Consider the following 20,744-nt stretch of genomic DNA (forward strand, 5'->3'; position numbering starts at 1 on the left):
GGCTAGGTCTAATTCTTTAAATTTTTTAAATAATTATTCGAGAGAATCGTGTGACTTTTGTGTTGAAAAAGAAATTGTGGATGCCTGGCATATTTTGGCTAAATGTGAGCGTCTTAAAGTGCTACGTGCAGAAATTTTCAGTTGTGAAGTTCTTACAAGGTCTTTATTTCTTAAAATTATATCGGTACCATGTTATCAATTTAAAGTGTTTTGTTTTCTAAGAAAATCTGTTGATATTTTGTTTCGAAGCTTCTGTCAGTGCTGTATCTTCGTTATTAACTTATTTCTTTTTTATATGTAAGCAATTTGCTTATTTTTTGGTTGTTTTATTATTATTTATTGGATTTTTTTGTATTTTATTGACAGATGCTCCCAAACTTTAACTTTAAACTTTAACTAATTATTACATTTGATTTTTAAATCTTTAATTTATTTCTAAATTATTATTTATTTAATTTGTTATTGTATAATTTGTTATTGTATAATTTGTTTGATATTATGTTCATTGTACAGTACCTAAGTGTTTTGTTTTTTGGAAGATGGTTTGCTCCCCGCATCAAGGAGTGTATCCAGTATGCGTAATAAATAAATAAATTTATTAATTAATGTATTCTCTTAGTATTACACAAAACAGAAGAGAATATAAAACTCGTTTAACGAAAAATGTCAGTAACCAGGTAAGAGATCCGGACACATTCACTTCAAAAAATCAAATTTGAAGCAATTAAATTTACGCAAAGTTTCGTAGATGAAAAAACTGAAAATACATTATTCTTGACAACAAATACAAATAACAATACTGTAAATACTGAAATTGAAATGTGGATATCGATTTGCTCTTACATTTAGACAAAGATTCTAGTCTTAACTTTTCATATTTCTATCGTCATTAACGTGAAGAAAGAAAAGATTAATGCTGTAACATTGTAATTATATTTATTTCTCGAACATCTACTGCAATATAAAATAAAAATCACGCACGTAATTATCATTCAAATGATGACGATTATAAACGTTCTTAATGATGATATATTTGCAAATACTAAATTTTTAATTATAACAACTCATCTAATGACAATTTACATTTCAAAAAGAAAAATTACATTAATAAGCACTTTAAATTTCAATTTTGTTTCCTGTAAATTCAATAAATTCATTATTCCGTTCACGTACACACACATTTTGCAAAAATTTTACAGTGATACCGTACAAAAATAATTATATTCGAATTTAACTTTACAATATATTCTCGTTTAGATTTCACTTTTTTCCACGAAAACTTTTGACTTCAAAAATATAAATCAACCATAAAGTAAATATTATTCACAAGATTTCTGTCACCGATTAGAATTTTGTCTTCAAATTTCCTGGCATCTGTTCCTTCGTCGCTCACAAAGTAACTCAGTTGAGGTGAAAACTCGACATCAGGTTGGATATTTTCACCGAGTAAAAAGAAAGCAAAGAAACGAATTGACCAATATTTTTTTAGATACAACTTCGTTTTCAGATTTGCTATTCCCTGTGCATTGCAAACAGTGTCAAACGAAAAATATTCGTTGTCCAAATTGTTTATATACGCGTATACGAACATTGGAAAACGTTCGCCAAGCATCATCGGAAATCGAAGAGCCGTGACGAAACAATCTTCCCTCACAACTACTTCGCTGCTAAAATGTATGAAACCTTTCACCTTTCTGTTTGCGACCATAGAAGGATCTTTATTTATGTACGAGAACAAGTTACAATAATTTATTCCGCTTCTTGTTTTTGTTTCTCGACTGAAGTAACTGGGATAAAAGGAATAATTACCAATCGTGAAAGCACGCCACATATTACTCTTTTCTACTTCGCTTAACAAGTTCATTGTAAAAACACAAGATTGCAATTCGTCTTCATCCATGGCAAGAAATCTGACTTTTCCAATAAATGGCTTCATAACATTTCTTATTGCATTCCTTTTCGATTCTTCATTCATCGAATGAAAGTTGACTGCGCCCAATATTCTTTTAACTTCTTCTATGCTCCATTGATACACGGCTTGGAGCAAACGCAATTCACTGACTGATCCATATATCGCTCGAGATAGCAGTCTATCAATTGTTGCAATTTTACAGCACATAAAGTCGACTGTTGTAAATAGTCTTTCTCCGTGATAGTCGAAAGCTACCCAGCAATAATAAGGTATTACCAGATCACCGATCTCACATGCAAAATCGTGGATTGCACAGGCGGTATGCACATTTATTTGCCGAATGATAAATGATCTGCATTTCTTTCTTAAATCGTCTAACTCGTATCTTGAACTCAGATGATACAGGTCGAATGCGTGTTTAATAGAAGTCAATCCGGGATCGTCCGTCTGTACATAACTGTTTAAAAAATATAAATTATAATATATGACAATGTATTGCAATTAAATGAAAGGTAAGTATTGTGAAAAACTTACGTAACGAATTGTCTGATGGTCTCGATTTGATAAGGCATAAACAGTACTTTCGAATTTTCACAATATTTAATGAAAAGTTCCAATTGCCTGTTTATGACTTTATTTAACAGAGTTTCTGATATAATAATTTTTTCGTTTTCTTCGTTTTGAATTTGTATGTCACTCGAAGAAATCCTAAACAACAAAAAGGTGTTTATTATTACTTTCAAGCAAACATGTCTGTTGTACTGTACATTACTTGTAGTATTTCCGACAATGATGTGTAAACAATAAATACATTAATATCTATTTTTAAAATATTAGTCAAATTTTGTATTAGCTTATCATCTTGAGTTTTGATGGTTCTGCGATAATCAAGTTTTATTTCCTAGGAGCTATCATCCAAGGAAACGCTGCCTTTTAAAAAAGAAAAGACATGTCTATTCTACGAACAGGGAAATATTTCGAGATTTGTTTTTCTGTAGACAGAGGAGTGGAGTAGCCCGAAATGCAATCTTGTTAATAAAGATATCCATGCATATTTTAAAGGACACACTTTGTATGATAATCAAATAAGATCTCTGATCTCTCAATATATATTATTACTAATATCAAAGTGATCTTTTATTAATGTAATGACTTTTGTGTATGTGTATGATTTTTGACGGAGTATCGACGGCACTTTTGTTAAATAAATGTATCTTCGAGACTTGTTTTATCACTCTTTGACCGAAATTGAACAATGATTTTTCTGTAACCTATCGTATTCTGAATCTGTATGAGTATAGGTCATTGTATACTGTACTGTTAAAACTAATAATGTTAGTCCCAAATAGCGATTCCTGGAATTTTCCAATATTTTGTTATACAAACCTAAAGCTTGAAAGTAAAAAATCATCATGCTAACATAATATTCATCAATCAACGTCCATTGTAAAAAGTGATTAAAGAAGTTCTTTAAGAGGAGGAAGCTGAAAATTTTTTCTCGACCCGAAAACAGCTTACGAAATTCTAATTTTACAAAGAATGAACAATTAAGTTACATGTTATTTTTAGTAACAGATAATAAAATCTTTAGGTCTTCTTATCATTAACACTTATTTCGTATGTTCTAAATAAACGGACATCAACGCCCCGTAATTAAGTAAAAATTAAATTTTGTCCTCGTGTGTGTCTAACATTCACACAAAGCATAATTACAAGGTTACATTACAAACTGAAGAAAAAAAAAGTCTTTAACTGATAAGTTATTAGTTAAAAGGCATTCGAGTTGCATTCCTTGTAGCTATTCTATGCCGGGTGGCATCATGTGGTTCCTCGTCTCTTACAAGACAAAGGAGTGTATAACCAGAGGCAGACTAGCCATGTAGAAAATGTGGAAAATTCCACATGGGTCGTATACAATTTGGGACGTTTTTTTATAAATATGTACATAATGTACTGTTTGATTAAGTTTAATTTTTAAAAAATCATTTATATTTTTGTTAAGTAAGGTAAATTTTAATTTTTAGGTATAATATAGGTTCATGTGTAGGCCTGTTTCATTTTACAGGCCCTGCCCGTATCCGAAGTTAAATTAGTTCGGCCGACCTGAGTCAAACCACTACATTAGCCCGATTCGTCCCAAACAGAAAGCATCCTAGGAGAAAAATAATCAAAACTACCTTCTAAATAGAGAAAATTGGTCATTTATTTACATTGCTAGAAACTATTCACCATTTCTACGAATCTTAATGCTAAACTATGAAAATGCGAGTTATTAGTTTTGTACCTAGCCACCAAAGCGATGTTTGTAGTCATAACAAATTTAATTGCCACTTATATTATTTCCTCTATTTTAGGTAAGTAAAAAATGTTATTCAATAATAATTTCTCTATATTGTGAGATCTCAATAGACCCTGAGATTAATTACTAATTTAATTATAAAGTTTAAATTTTGAAAGAAAATATTCTTTCATTTTTGGTGTGAAAATATCGTTTTTCTAACGTGGGAATGAGATAAAAAGTCACTTCCTTTAACGGAAGTTGAAACATCCTTCTGTTTTACACTTATCTACCAAAAATCTCAGCACCCTGGGAATTGTCGACCCCTCTATAAATCCCCTTTTTCTCTGTTCATGTGAGAAATTTCTAAACGCTAATTGGATAAAAGTCAGGAGATATAGTCAGAATTTTGCATGATTCAAGGAGTACGCCACGAAATTCCATAGGAGAAAGACGTATTCCATATTGTCTCTTTAAGGCCGATCTTTAGTTAGAAGTACGCATGAAGATCTCATAAAAGAGAGACGTATTCCATACTTTTACCAAAAGCAAACGCCCTTAGTCTTATCCCGCATGAATTTAATAATGAGTTAAATTAGTAGGAATAGAAGGAAACTTTTTAATTTTGTGCCTTTCAAGACCTCTCCACGAACAGAAGTTGAAAAACTGGAAGAAGTGAAGTCTAAAAAAACTAAAGGTCAAGATAAAGAGAAATCATTTAGAGGTAGTATGATTAACATTGAATTTGTGGGCTCTCTCTCTCTCTCTCTCAATCGTTTACATTTAATTATTAAATTATTCCATTTTTTGTAGCTTTGTTTATTCTAGTTTATTAAATTCTTTATATTATTTGTTAACAAAATGTCTCATCAATATCTGAATCAAACCTGTGTTATCATCGCTACACGCGTGTTAATCCGCGTATCTAAATTTGATTAACTGATGTCGGGAATCCTGACGTAGGAAGGGTGATTACGCAATCATCTCATTCCGCTTTAAATTAACATTCAAAACTGTAAATGAACTTATTAGTTAACGCCCTCCACACTCGACTTTCCTTGAATTAGGAAAAGCCATCCTTGTTAGACAAACAGAGGGCTATTATAGAGAATAATTGCCGAGTAAGTGATCCCTTTAGTCTTACCACTCCGTATCCACGGCTGAGACCCTCACAATATTCCAAACGATTTAATTAAATATAATCTATTTTGTAGTGTGAGGCCGGGACCTCGCCCCCCTCTCCAATGGGAAACTGGTTGTCGAGCTAAAGCTAATAAATCAGTGATCTATTTCGTAAACAGGAACGAGTGTAAGACGATTTAATTAATTGTCATTAATTGTCACATTTCCAGACCAAATTCACAAGTCCTCGATATGGAAGGTGGGAGAGAGAGCAACAGGGGAGAGTTCAACTGTCATCTTACAGCGAGTTCAAAGTACAGTACATTAGATTAAAATTTACGGGAACGTCACCAAATATTCCTGAAAACGCATTTCAAAAATTAAGCAGTATTTTAATACAGTTTAATCCAGTAGCTACTCAACACAATATTATTTCAGAATTGCAGCATTTTAAATCGTCATGGAATATTTTAAAGGAAGATGTCAGTGAAACTTTTATAAAATTAAACATAAACAAACATTCTACTGATGATCAAGTAGAAACTAATAAAGATGCGATTTTATCCTCTTACTGCATTGCTTGCAAAAATTGCTCTATTTGGTGTTATAATATATTATTCAGATATAACATGTTAAGTGGCACTTATTCTATACTTACACATTAAGTGGCACTTATTCTATACTTAGTCAAGCATACAGATATCTATTATCTATCTCTGTAACACAAGTGTCCCGTGAAGAAAGCTTTTCTTTGTTAAAATTAATTACAAACAGGCTAAGATACTTATAAGAATCTCGCAAGAAAATGTAGAAGCCTTCATGTTAATGTCAGTGAAAAAAGATTTTTTAAACGAAATACATTCTGATGATGTCGTTAATATTATTGCTGAACAAAGCAAACTTGTAATAAAAAAATAATGTTGTAGAATATAGACTTGTGCTTATTGTAATTTTTGTCAATGTTGTATTTTGAATATATTTAAATATAAATAGAAAAAAATACATTTATTATTTATGGGCTGGGCTGGTAATAAATTTTCCACACAAAAATTTTAGGGCCAGTCCGACCCTGTGTATAACGTATAACTGTCGTACCTATATATTCATTCTGAACATGATTTCTTACCTTTTGTAGACTGATAAATAATAAACCGGTCGAATAAGTAAATTACTCTGTAATGTTATTTAATGTGAAACTTGTGCTCATTAAACAAATAACTGCTTTAACACGTATTAGATGTATTGTTTTAAATAAACCTTTTTATTTTTATTGTGTTTAAAATGTCTATTAAATATGCCTCTTTAAAACAAAATTAAAAGGAAACGCTTAACGACCTTAAATTAAATCTTGTAGAAGAAAATGAGTATTAATCATCTGTATATTAAAAAGTGAACACAGTTTATTAAATCAAACTTTAAAGACCGAAAATAATTTCACCAAGAGAAGGAAAAGTTTAAGCTATTTAAACCCTTCAAACCTTAAAAGTGGAAGAGTCTATTTCTCGAGTTCGAACATTGTAAACAGATGGTTATTTACACAAACAAATAAGCTATTTGTGTAGTTTTGCTTAGTCATTGTCTCCAGTAAGTGAATCGAAACTTTTGTTAATTAAATACTTTTAGTTTAAATATTGCAAAAAATTTATATATAAAAATTCGGTAAGAGTATGTTCATTTGACGCGAACGTATGTCATGAAATAAGTACAAATAACAGACAGAAAATTAACTAATCTCATTTATCACGTTATTTTTTAAGCTCTCGATAGCAGTACAGCATGGCTTTCTCTCTTAATTTTTTTTTATAAAAGAGACTCATACGATAATCAATAGTAAAACACGTAAAATTATTTTGCGCCCACACATCTAGAAACGCTATAAACAGAAAACAATACAACTACTTACCGACTCTGCACCTCTGGAACCGCCATTTCTTCGGCTCGTTTCCGCACTGAACTCTCGAGTATGACGTCGATAAAACGAAGACAACACGCGCTTACAAGTAGAAATGAATAATCACGGTAATTGGCTACAGATGCCACATACGTGCGACTAAATATCCAGATGGCACAACCAGCTGATTGGTCGGCTGAATGACGTCAACCCAGCGAAGTGTAGATTATATTTTGTAGTCGTCAGAACGAATCGTGACAAAATAGATTATTTTTTAGTTGTAATATGGAGTGAGTATAAAGTGAAAATACAGCTGATTATTTTTTTTTAACATTTAACTTCATACTCGATCTTTATGCGCCTCTGAACCAAATTATACACAATAGATCATTTTAATAGTGCGATTAGTGTTTTAAATTTACGTGCACAAATAATAAATATCAGAAAGTTTATACTTTGTCACAGATATTATTCGTAAAAAGTTCGAGAAAGGATGAAATTTATAATTAAGATAAGTCAGAATATTTTTTCAATTTGTCATGTGTATTTAATATAGTTAGATTAAACAATAAAATTAACTAAGTTCTGTATACCTTTAAAAAAGAAATTTTCACAAATCTTGCTTAACAAATTATAAAGTTTAAATGTAAAAGTTGTTAAACAATTTTGAATAAAGAATAATCTCCATAGATTACTGTTATCAGAATATTTTTTTTAAATGTTTTAGTTAGAATTGACAGTTCTTTCTGTCAATGACATTTTGTGCTTTTGAATGTCAGTTCAAAATCTGTGTGTTAAGAAACAATACTTTTCAAATTTACAGAAATTTCATATATCCAGTTCCACCATGGATACATCTGTAAATATGTTTAATTAAATTTGTATGACCATTTTTCAAATTAAAAGTATAAAATTCTTGTATAAATTATTTAACAATCAATAATACTGTAAGTATTTAAATTCCTTTGAATATAACATGTTATATTTGTTTTAAATAAGAATTTCTATACATTTCATTATGGAAATTGTTTATCAATATGTGTCAGATAAAAGTAATGTTACATTTGTACTGTAATGTTTTCATAGTAAGCTATTTTTTGCTTGTGTTGTATATCTGGTTGCTAGGAAAATATAAAGTGATGTCATATTCAGTGTGTATAATTTAAGTTTCCACAGGATTAGATTTGAAAAGCAAACCAATGGATTAGAGAATTTGTAGAAAAAATAACTTATTACAGTAGAGCCTCGAAAACTCGGCACTCGATAACCCGGCACTCCGGATAACTCGGCCATACCTTGACAGGGCAAAAATACCCTTAGATAATTAATTTTCATCATAGACAGCTTTATGCCTCATAAAGTATTTTTCTGAGGTCTGTCTTATCAGGTAAATTACTGTACACAGTGTATTCATTAATTTTCATTTTCATGTAGTAAAGGCTCTATGCCTTCATAAAATATGTACTTTTTGAATAGGGTATTTGGGCAGTTTATTCTCTGTTGTATTCTCAAGCAAACAATACATACAAGTACAGTACAGTATTTTCTGAGGAAACACTCATACTTATTTTTTTAACCCCATTCCTGATAATCCGGCATTTTCACAAACTTGGCCATCCTTCGGTCCACATTAGGCTGCGTGCNTATATTTAAATTTCCACAGGATTTGATTCGAAAAGCGAATCAATAGATTAGAGAATTTGTAAAAAAATAACTTATTATTTAAAATGTTTTAACAATTATGCATTAAAAAGTATGAATTATGTTTAGGTAAAAATATATATTAAATTGTTAACTAATCTGCATTTCCACTTAGCATATTCTGTTGTAATATATATATAAAACATTAAATATAAGTTTCTGTAAAGTTAAAAATACTGTATTGTCTAATAAAAAATGTAAAAAAACTTAATTTGCAATTTATATTTGTTGTTTTTGATTATTTTATTATTAAAGTAAATGTACAAAAAAAGCTTAAAAAAATACAAAACAGATAAAAGTTACTTCTTGATGTTTAAAAATGTCTCAGCATTAAAATCTTTGATATCACGTAACTTAGTTTAATGTTAAAAGTATTGTAAAATTTTCAGTTAATGCAATACACACAAGAGCTAGTGAAACTATAAAAAAGTGCCTTTTATCAAGTTTTAGATGAAATGTCTATAACTATTATATAATGTCTGCCCGCTCTCACAACAACATCAACAACAACAATACAAAGTTTAGGCTGATCGATCAACATTTCCGATTTTAGTAGGTTGACGTCATTCAGCTGATCAATCAGCGCGTTGTGCCATCTGGATATTTAGTCACACGTGAAAAACACCACACAAAAGTGTCAGTGCTGCCAGCTAAAACACACACATTAACAAAAAAAATATTGAAGTAGCCCAAGACATAGCCAAAGATTGCAGCGCCACAGCACTAGCGAAAATTTAAATTTGCCGACTGGAATTCTATCGGATAACCGACTTTCGGATAAACGACGCTCTACTGTAACTAAGTGGACCATTACGTGCTTATGAGTAACAGTACGACGTTGAAGTCACTTCACCATCAATTAAAGCCTTCATAATTTACATTGTTGACCATGTGGCTAGTGATGTAGTCTGGACACCGTTAGTTTCGTATTGACACGGTTGTTGTTTCGAGTTCCGTTTAGTGAACAAAAAATATAAATGTGGTTTTCTTTCTACACTGTAATTTTTTATTTTGTTATATTGTTAGGTATGAAAACTGAAAGTCGTAGGAAATAAATAAATAGCAAAGTTGCTTTCAAATTTCAAACTTTTACAATATTTATAGTAATCAAGAATCTCTTTGCTATGGCGTTTCATGTAAGAATTCAAACTGTATTTGTAAGCAAACTTTTGTACACAATAATACGAGTTATATGGTTTCTGTCTCGTATGAATGCGAAGATGCCTTTCTAGATTGATCTTTTGTGTAAATCTTTGTTTGTAATAGTTGCAGGTAAAAAATTTCTTTCCGAAATAAATGCGAAAAATTCGGTTTTACCACATAACTGGCAACAGAACTGCTTTTCTCCTGTGTGAATTCTCCTATGAATTTCAAAGTGTGACTTCCAATAGAAATCTTTGCCACAATTTTCACAGAAAAACTTTTTTTTCTTCGGACTTTGATGCAGAAAATCTACGAAATACAAAATACTAAACTTGAATATTAACGTAGAAAATAATTCGTTTTTGTTAGTTATTAGAAAAAAATGCAGGAAAAGTTACTTCTGCGTAGCTTAAAAGTAATTACTTCACAATATCAAATTAATTTTTTTAGTTGTAAATATTTAGTCACTTCTTTCGAACTTGCAATTTTTAGAAGAATTTTTCAAGAGAAATGTTGGCTGCTTCGAAGATACATCTTTAAAAAATAATGTAGAAATTAGACATTGAGAAGAAATAATTAACTGTAGCATTAACTTTTAATTAAATGATATTTTACCTGAATACAAAATCGATAAGTCTTAATGGAATAACTGAACACGGCGTTGTATATAACTAATATAACGACTATAATTTACCAATACTTCCATTAGCTTTTATAAAATATTGACACGGTAGTAACAGAGAAGAGTAGTGTTCATAGTAAACAATAATTTGATAAATTTATTAAATTGCAGTTTCATAAGTTGTGTCCAAGTCTATCTTTTGAATAATTTTCGTTAATAATATACAGGTAGAATTTTGGTTCGGTTTGGTTTGTTGGAGTTACGGCTACGCAACTGATCGATCTGCCTAGAAGGATGCCTTCCGGGCGGTCTTTTTAAGAGAAACTGACACCTCTTTAGGCATTTACAGACGTGGAGAAAACCCGGAAAACTCCACGTGACCAGCCTGTTTGAGCGAGGCGCAAACCCACGACCGAACTCCCAGTGTTTAGGTACGAACACCACTTGGCCACTGGTGGGATCAGGTAGGGTTTTAAGTGAGTAATTTAGTGTTATTTGTATTAAAATTTCACATTAAAAAATTAAACTAAATTTTTTTTTCTTTAAATTTTCCAATGTACCGTATTTATTCGATTCGCCATCGATTGTAATAATGCATCTTAATTTCAGTACCACAAACGAAAAGAAACAAATATATGTAATAAAATGCTAAAATGTATCTAACAAATATTTTTATTATAATATAAATTATCATAAATTAAATTCTATGTTTATAATTACAGTCAAACTGATAGGAAAAATACTAATTGCTACAAGTTGCAATTAAAATAACATTTTTGTCTCACAATTTTCTGTATTGTTCTAGCTTTTTCACTTTATGACTTTCAAATAATGTAGACATTAGACACGAATAAATAATTAACTGTAGCATTGATTTTGAATTAAATGATATTTTAAAAACTTTACAATTGTTAACACGAAGAAATATTAAATATACAAACGATATTTGGCACTACTTAAGATCAGTGTTGAAAAATCTGAAAAATAAATGAGATGCAGTTATTAATACTTTTTTTACTGATACTGGTTCTATCAACTTCGTACCGTCGGCTAGCCCCTCAAATCAGCAACGGCGGCGAATTGATTGGTGTTTTTGTATCCTCATCGTAATTTGCATGGGTCATTACATAAATAAAACAGTTTAATTCGAGCATTAGATTCCTTATTTGTTAAGTAAAATTAATAAATTTGAACATGGCCGACGGTTATTTACGTTTAATAAAAAGACAATAAATATAAGTACAACTTTTAACAAAGACAAAACCTTTGCTTTAGTTATTTTCTTTCGTAAGTTTTGTGATTTTTATGAACTGTGGAGGTGTGAACGACGGAAGGAAATGAGTAAAGCAAAGGTTTTATTTTTGTTTAAAGTTGTACTTATATTTACCTTATCTGTTGTTGGACACATAATTTATATGAACAGTAAAATCGGTTTATGATAATTTATGACGTGCCTTTTTAATCACAATACTTGGCTTATAGCATTAAACAGAAAATAAAAACTTTTCGTTATCGAACTCAATTTATTAAAAACAATTGCAGAACAAATGTGTACAGTTTTATTCGTCACACACTGTAAACTTAATTTAACGTTATATATGAAAATATTTTATATTTTTTTGCACGAAATCTCATTAACTCGACAGATCACAAAATTAAACTGAAACAATCGCAACAAAAATGTTCAGCTCCTAATAAAGCCTTCAAATAATAATCTACAAGACAGGCCAGGTATATTCTAAGAATTCTTGTCATGCTCTTACGGAATGTAAAAGATAAAAAGCATGCTTCAGTTACAACTAAGTTTCAAGATTGGATCTATTTAGTATAGAATTTCTATGAAAAATTATCATTTGTCCACCGAAAGTAGTTATCACAATTGATAACAATAGCCTAACGTTGATTATAATGGACGGTGTAACTTTACCTAATTTTTAGTGTTTTAAAACCAATATAGTTGATAATAATAATAATAGCTAATTGATCATATAATCTCTCATTGTAATCAACGTATTTTACGATATATTACTGTCATATTGTATTAGATTAAATTTATGAAATAATATCATAAAACAATATAAATCTGTAAATTAGATTTGTAATTATTTACAAGACGTTATCAGCATTTAATCTGAATTTTAAAGTAATTTGATTACTGTTTTATTTACTTTTTAAACGTTCGTACTATCATGTTGCAACATTGTACATTTTTTTGTATTGGGCTATATTCTCTTTTAACAATAGTTTAATATTATAGTAAAGAGTTTGTGATGGGGTGAATACTCTCGGGAAAATCTAAGCAATAACTTAAATGTCGTTCTGAAGAGCAACATTACTTCAAATTTAGTTTAAAAATAATACATTAGAATGCATGAATTGTTAAATTAAATAATATAAATTTAAAAACTAAAACTGTAGTTATTTCATTAATTTTATCTTTTAAAGGCCTCTATTCATAACCCATATTTTGTACTTGTTGTGAATTCCATTTAAAAATCAAAGAGAAATTAACATTAAAAATATTAAAATATATATATTAAAAATATTAACCCTTCGGCAAAACTAGGCGCGTGCCGAAGGGTTAATATTTTTAATATTAACCCTTCTGTTATTCTGTTATTCTGTTGGAAAATCCGATCAGGTCCGCCAATTTTTTCTCCAATACGTAATATAGTTACTGAAGTCTCATTCAGCATGTACTGTAAACGCATTTGAATTTCTCTGCTTCCAATCTCTATTGCTAAAAATAATTACTTGTGTTCTTTAATATCGAAGTGCTGCCTTGAAGTGCATGCCCCCCTTTAGCGGCAAGAAGAAGAGCACAGTTTTATTCTGTATAGTGCTTATCTGCGCTGGTTTAGGTAAAACGATTAACTTAAAACTAATGAAAACCAATATTGCTCAATACGAGTTTAAGAGCGCAAGAGTTATAACTTGCTTAATAAATATGATTTCACAAGTTATTTTCATTTATTGTTTTTACTTTAAAAGGTAAAAATTGTTTTGTTTTGTTTAAAAATGTCTTCTTTATTCTCTATAAGAATTTGGACTCATATTCTATCTGAATTCTTTTGACAGTTTGTAAAGAGTTCCGGGTGAATCTTAAATCATAATTAATTAATTAAAAGCTATAGCTATATATAAAGAAAACAACTCATACTTTTAAAGAAGCTATAGAACCTTTCTTTACTATTGAAATTCACGATTGAATCTACCTAAATTAAAGTAACTTGAGGTTATAAAGGTTGATGTGAATGAATAAGTCAACTAATTAAACAATCATTTTACGCATAAGTATACAATTATTTTATTTTGTGTGAAAATATATTTTATGTTTCCTACAGTACAATAAATTAATAAAAAAAATTAAATGCATTGTCATTGTTTTCAACGCAAATACATTGAAAACAAAAAAAAAATATTTANTAATATTAACCCTTCTGTTATTCTGTTATTCTGTTGGAAAATCCGATCAGGTCCGCCAATTTTTTCTCCAATACGTAATATAGTTACTGAAGTCTCATTCAGCATGTACTGTAAACGCATTTGAATTTCTCTGCTTCCAATCTCTATTGCTAAAAATAATTACTTGTGTTCTTTAATATCGAAGTGCTGCCTTGAAGTGCATGCCCCCCTTTAGCGGCAAGAAGAAGAGCACAGTTTTATTCTGTATAGTGCTTATCTGCGCTGGTTTAGGTAAAACGATTAACTTAAAACTAATGAAAACCAATATTGCTCAATACGAGTTTAAGAGCGCAAGAGTTATAACTTGCTTAATAAATATGATTTCACAAGTTATTTTCATTTATTGTTTTTACTTTAAAAGGTAAAAATTGTTTTGTTTTGTTTAAAAATGTCTTCTTTATTCTCTATAAGAATTTGGACTCATATTCTATCTGAATTCTTTTGACAGTTTGTAAAGAGTTCCGGGTGAATCTTAAATCATAATTAATTAATTAAAAGCTATAGCTATATATAAAGAAAACAACTCATACTTTTAAAGAAGCTATAGAACCTTTCTTTACTATTGAAATTCACGATTGAATCTACCTAAATTAAAGTAACTTGAGGTTATAAAGGTTGATGTGAATGAATAAGTCAACTAATTAAACAATCATTTTACGCATAAGTATACAATTATTTTATTTTGTGTGAAAATATATTTTATGTTTCCTACAGTACAATAAATTAATAAAAAAAATTAAATGCATTGTCATTGTTTTCAACGCAAATACATTGAAAACAAAAAAAAAAATATTTATCAATAAGATTAATTTATATTTTATAGAAACGAAACACTTGAAAAATCTACGAAGAAGGTTTCTTCCGGGAGATCTTATAGAAAATTGGCCTATATTTACGTGTTACGAACGTGAAGAAAATTCAGAAAACTTTACGTGTTCAGCCCGTTGGAAATCAATTATCAGTGGCGTGTTATAGTGTCATCGGATCAGGTCAAATTTAAATTAAGGCGCCTCGTATAGTATTCATTAAAGAAATTTGTAAAATATATAAAACAGTAAAATATACTGATTTTCTTTTTGAAATCGTGTCCTGTTTTATATTTGTGGCGTAGTAAACACTAGTATCGTGTTTTATTCCAAAGACACATGGCAAAAAGAAAAAATAAAAAGGGGGAGGAAACAGCTAAAAATTTTCTTACAGTTGTGTTGTATCGAAATATGCCTATAAGAGAAGATTTTAGAATATTTTAACCATTTAATTTATAATATATACTAGTTTTACAAAGATTAAAGGAGATGTTACATGTTTTTAAATTATACAAAGTGTAACCAAAAGGTACGTCTATATATCGTTTATGTACTCATTGTTTTATGTAAATTCTCTACTGTAATAAGTTAAATATATACGAGTATATTGTATTTTAGTTGACTGTAGAAGAGCAAAGCCCGAAACGAGTACAAAACAATGTACCGTATCAACTCAACTAATAAAGGAATTTGATAGAAAATTTGCCATGTGTCTTTGGAATAAAACACAATACTAGTGTTTACTACTCCACAGTAAAATATACTGTTGCATGCTAAGGATAACAACCTATAACGATTTTCAAGTTCTGAATTACAAACATTTCAATATATCAATTAATGAGGCCTTCATCTACCATACAATTAAATACTAATGTATGCAATATGCTATTTTCTCTTCAAAGCGAAATCCTACAAATTCTTAAATATAGTACGATACATGATATTATAAGATAAGGAATTGCAAAACAACGGAAACTAACAAGAAAAATGCATCCTGGTAGAACGTCCATGGTAGAGTGTAGGTACTTTCTCTTCAGTAACTACGTTAATTTAAGTCAGATTTTGTATTATTAAATTCAACTTATCGGTACCATTGGCGGAAAGACAGACTTTGGTCTGTCCGAAACCGTTTATAGTTTTCAGAGTTCCGAAGAAAGAAAACGTTGCTTTCGTTACCTGAAATTCAAAATTGGTATTAACAACTTTTAATTATTTAAATGTTTTTCACGAAAATAATATTTTACCCTGAAAGCAAATTCCTTAGTTATTATGAAATCCATGACTTCTATTCCCAGTTGTCTCGATCCCAATCTCTTAAGAAAGCACAAAAGCTGTAAGTAATAACAATAATTGTTTGGTGTATCAGATGTTGATCAACAATTAACAATACTGTCAAATAAAACAAAAGTTATTTTTTTTTAATTATTACTTACTCACCAGCATTTTATCGATGAATGGAAAATTCAAAGAATCAAAATACCGCGTTCCTTCCAGACATTTCTTAGACTAATCACAATAAAATCGAATTTTATAACTGATTTTCCATTAAACATATTTTTAAACTTTCAAATAAAAAAGAAAAACACCAAATTGTACTTTTTAAATTAAAATCTTAATGTTTTTATTTTTCAACACTTAAAAATATTCGAAACTACTTACCGATGTGCATATAATCGAAGCAGTTACACAAAGCGTGATCATGGCGACAACTGATACAACTAAAGGAAGATAGAAAACGAAATTCCCCTCCGTAGACGTGTGAACAATGATGATAACAGTAGTAGCTATGCAACTAATGAAGAATACATAGCAGATAGAAACGATTATTCTTCCAATATGATTTAATCTTTCCACTTCAAGAGCAATTTTGTAGTATTCTTTTTGAATGTTCTTAATGATATTAATGTATTGCCATTGTCGCGACTGAAAGAAATGTATTTCCTGAAATAATGCTTCCAATTTATAATATACCATTATGAATAGTGTCGTCCCTACCGGAATAAATGCTAAAGTAGATAATAGGCATGTTGCGCTCAATGAAAGGAAACCTGTACAAATACTTGGTAATAATATCCCACTGTCTTCTGCCATTAACGGATAACGTTTCTCAATTAGAAATATTGGTACAAATATATTTATTAATAGCCAAAAGATAGCATAAACTCGCATAGAAAACTTTTGTAACTTAGCCAGTTTGTCTGCTGTTTCTTTACTTATATTCTCACCATAAAAATGAAATTCGGTGTTTCTCACTTTTAAATAAATCGTATAAAGTGTAGTGAGATAATTAAAACTTTGAATGTTAATCACGAAGATTTGGTACATCGTCGGATAGTTAGTAGATTTGTAGATGAACCCAGAACAATAAGGGAGTGTGTGTTCTTTTGGTAACATAACAATAGCTAAGATAGAAGCAAAAAATACAGAAATTAGGATACATAACAAAAACTCTCTTTTATGGAAATTGTGTCTATTAATTCGAATTTTACCTTTCGGTTCGTGGTCGCATGAAATCGTTAATACGTGACCGAATTTTTCAATAAAAGTCAGAAGATATTTGAAGGAATCTTTGATACAAACCCAATTTCTTCTATTTTGCATATTTATAAACTGCATAATTACCGATTATTGTATATACTTTAAATTATTTAATTAAATAGTCCTTTTAATACTATTTCCTAAACTTAATAAGAAATTTATACTTATTGACAACACTCTAGTATAGATTATTGGCTGCATGACCGAGATATTTAAAAAATCATCGTTTTGCTCTTAGAGACAAAAAATCGAATGCAGACAAAAACATAATGACGGTTGTCGCAGATATGTGAACCCTTGTTTATCACAAGTTCACCACTTCCATTATGGGGTTGGCTGAATGAATACCAAAAAGTATCCTTTTAGTTACTATAAGTATAAAGATTCCGAAAATAGTAAAATATCAGATTACTATTTACTATTTTACTATATATAATCTGTACGAAAAGCGGATTATTATGATAAATATTTTGTATACTAACACGAGAGTATAAATGCTAAGGTTTAAATTAAATTAAATTAGATTTAAATGCCTATAACCACAGCTAGTTGTCTAAATAATATCTCAAAATAAATCATAGTATTATTATATTGTATATAAACTGTACTTTTTGTTTCGGAAAGTATTTTTGGCCCATTCAGATGACAATTCTTAAATGCAGTATCGATTATTGCCAGCTTTTCAGAATTTCTTCTACTCAGAAGTATGCTTTTACTCATAATGAACGTCTAAAAGAAAGTAGAAATTTCCTCCTTATACTGATTCATTATGCTGAGACACATTCATTACAGCTAACGACCACTTACAGATTAATGGGCTCTCTTTCAAACATTCCAAACGTGTCTATTTTTAGAATATTCTTTAAGTTCGTGAATACATCCATAGGTAGTATTAGCTAATAGGCATGAATATTACAGATAGTTGGTATTTAAGTTATGCGCATACGTCTGTTTCCTCCAATAATTTATTATAATCGTTAATGAATTTTAATATAAAAATTGCTTGAGACACTAATTGAAAAATAATATATCAATGTTTGTAATTATAAAATATACATAATTCATATCAGAGCGTGTTGTCATTTAAACTGATTTCTTTTGTCGAATCTTTAGACGCATTACAAAATCAAAATAATATAATCAGAAAATATACGAAAATTTAAACGAAAAAATAAAATAAAATTGAAATAAAAAGTGTTTTCACTTCGTAATGGAAAGGATCAGGTAGATTAAAACACGACTTATAACGTTTATGAAGTTCATAATATGTAGACAAATAAATACAGTCGACACCCTCTATAACACTGTTCATAATTCCGTTTTATATGAATTCCNCGACTCTTCACAACATTAGATTCAAATTCCACCTAAAAATTCTTTGGGGTTAATGTCAAATTGCACGTCTATGTGTCGTGCTAATATTATTATTATATTATATCAATAATAAGATTACATTTACAAATTTACAATTGCTAATGCAAGTTTTGTAAATATGTATAATTAGGTGCTTTATTTTTTAAATAGCGTATTTATGTGTGAAAAAATACAATTTTTATGCTTAATTCAATTTTTGTTTTGATGTTAAAAAATATATATAACAAATTGTTATCAAAGTTCGAGTTGTTTATTTCTCCATGTATCATACATTCCCCTATAAATATTTACAGTATGCAAAATATTTTCATTGCAGCTAATTAAATGTAGAACACGACCTTCTTCCATAGATGCAATACAAAGTTAAGCGTATTGCATCCCATTCCTTGAGAATTCTATCTGTGTGTAAATAATTTTTGTCCATTGCATGCGAACGTGTTTTAGTACGTTATCTATTTTAAAAATACTATTTTAGTTTTGCGTCGATGTATGCAAATGAAATCATCGGTTTTTCCACGTTGTTTGTGTCCATCAGGTTTTACTGCTGATCAAATGCAGACACTACACGCCAACTATTTGTGAAGTAACACTTGTCTGTCAATTTATGTGCTACTACGCATACACATACAGTCGACCCCCTATAACGTACGTTCCTATAACGACAATTCCTATAACGTAGCGAAAAAATTGTAGCAACTTTCGTATAACGTACCTCCTATAACGTCGTTTCGCGACAAGATTGATAGAGTCTGGACCAATAGTGGATGAGCAGCCGAACTACTTTCCTCCGACCCTGCGCCACGCTACGGAGCGGCTAAATTGAGTTTGCTATCGTCTGTTTAGTATTATATATTAATTATATATAAATTAGGTACTGTATATATAATTATATATTAACTTAATTTATTGTAACTTTATTATAATTATATATATGCTTTCTGCCGCCTGGCAACACGCTACGGAGATTTTAGGCTAGTAAGTTGAGTTTATTATCGTCTGCACAGTATGTAAATTAGGTACCGTAAGTCTAATACAGCACTAATTTTATACATTTCTTGTGAAAGAAACACTTCTTATTCAACGTCCATAAAAATTATTTATATTAATGATGTCTCCAAAGGTCAAGTTATTTTTATGCGAAAAATTCGTAATTAGAAATCGCGGCAGACGTGTTGTTCCGCGATGAAAACCAGCTTTAAGCAACGGCGTAGTCGAACGGTGTAAGTAATCCTACAATTTTTTGTTTATAGCATAGTTTATACAGATTATTCCCAAAAAATTATACGTATTTTGGAAATGTTGAGTGGAATTAGTCTAGAATCGGTTAATTTTATAGTAGAAAACCTTTCGAACAGCCTTAGTCCGTAAAGTTCCCACCTATCGGGCTGCGATTGGCTCACGTATTTAATCATTCCTACAACGTAATTTTCGGTTAGCGTGGAACGTATCTAAGCGTTATAAGGGGGTCTACTGTACACGCTTAGTTATCGAGTATCTGAATAATTGTTCCGTACGCAACGAAAATGAATATTTGTCTATTTTCGTATGGTTGAAAAAAACCGACTGTCAATGGACAACGGCAAACATTCGAGTACAGTAGACCTTCCTATAACGCGGGTTCATATAATGCAGATTCGTATATCGCGGCGAAAAAAATGCTACCGTATTCGTATAAAGACGCTAAAAGACTCATAGAATGCATTAAAACGTTATCGCCGACTCGTGTCACGACAGGATCGGTCGAATCTGGACCAATAGTGGACGAGCAGCAGAACTACTTAGACGCTACGGAGAGTTTAGGCGGATAAGTTGTGTTTACTATAGTCTGTACAGTATATAAATTAGGTACTGTAAGTCTAATACAGTACTGTAATTTTATACATTTCTTGTGA

General features: G+C 30.1%; 1 protein-coding gene across 1 annotated transcript; it reads right to left on the reverse strand.

The window, feature by feature from the left end:
* Positions 1 to 1,288: 1,288 nt before the first annotated feature.
* Positions 1,289 to 7,241, reverse strand: LOC111614530. The gene is made up of 3 exons (XM_023355903.1): positions 7,216 to 7,241; positions 2,447 to 2,620; positions 1,289 to 2,369 (listed from the first exon to the last, which is right to left on the reverse strand). Exons 1-3 carry the CDS (start codon positions 7,239 to 7,241, stop codon positions 1,289 to 1,291), a joined length of 1,281 nt encoding a protein of 426 aa, XP_023211671.1.
* Between the last annotated feature and the right edge of the window lie 13,503 nt (positions 7,242 to 20,744).

The sequence above is a fragment of the Centruroides sculpturatus genome, unplaced genomic scaffold, assembly GCF_000671375.1.
Source record: "Centruroides sculpturatus isolate CEXI.00-Female unplaced genomic scaffold, Cexi_2.0 scaffold2164, whole genome shotgun sequence".
Lineage (NCBI taxonomy): Eukaryota > Metazoa > Arthropoda > Arachnida > Scorpiones > Buthidae > Centruroides > Centruroides sculpturatus.

What these genes read in the sequence shown, in the direction of transcription:
- LOC111614530 (XM_023355903.1), bottom strand. Translation starts at nt 7,241, where the DNA reads ATGGCGGTTCCAGAGGTGCAGAGTCG. An exon ending in GTTCCAGAGGTGCAGAGTCG is followed by an intron (nt 2,621 to 7,215) that starts GTAAGTAGTTGT and finishes TTTGTTGTTTAG; the next exon opens with GATTTCTTCGAGTGACATAC. An exon ending in ACCATCAGACAATTCGTTAC is followed by an intron (nt 2,370 to 2,446) that starts GTAAGTTTTTCA and finishes TTTTTTAAACAG; the next exon opens with TTATGTACAGACGGACGATC.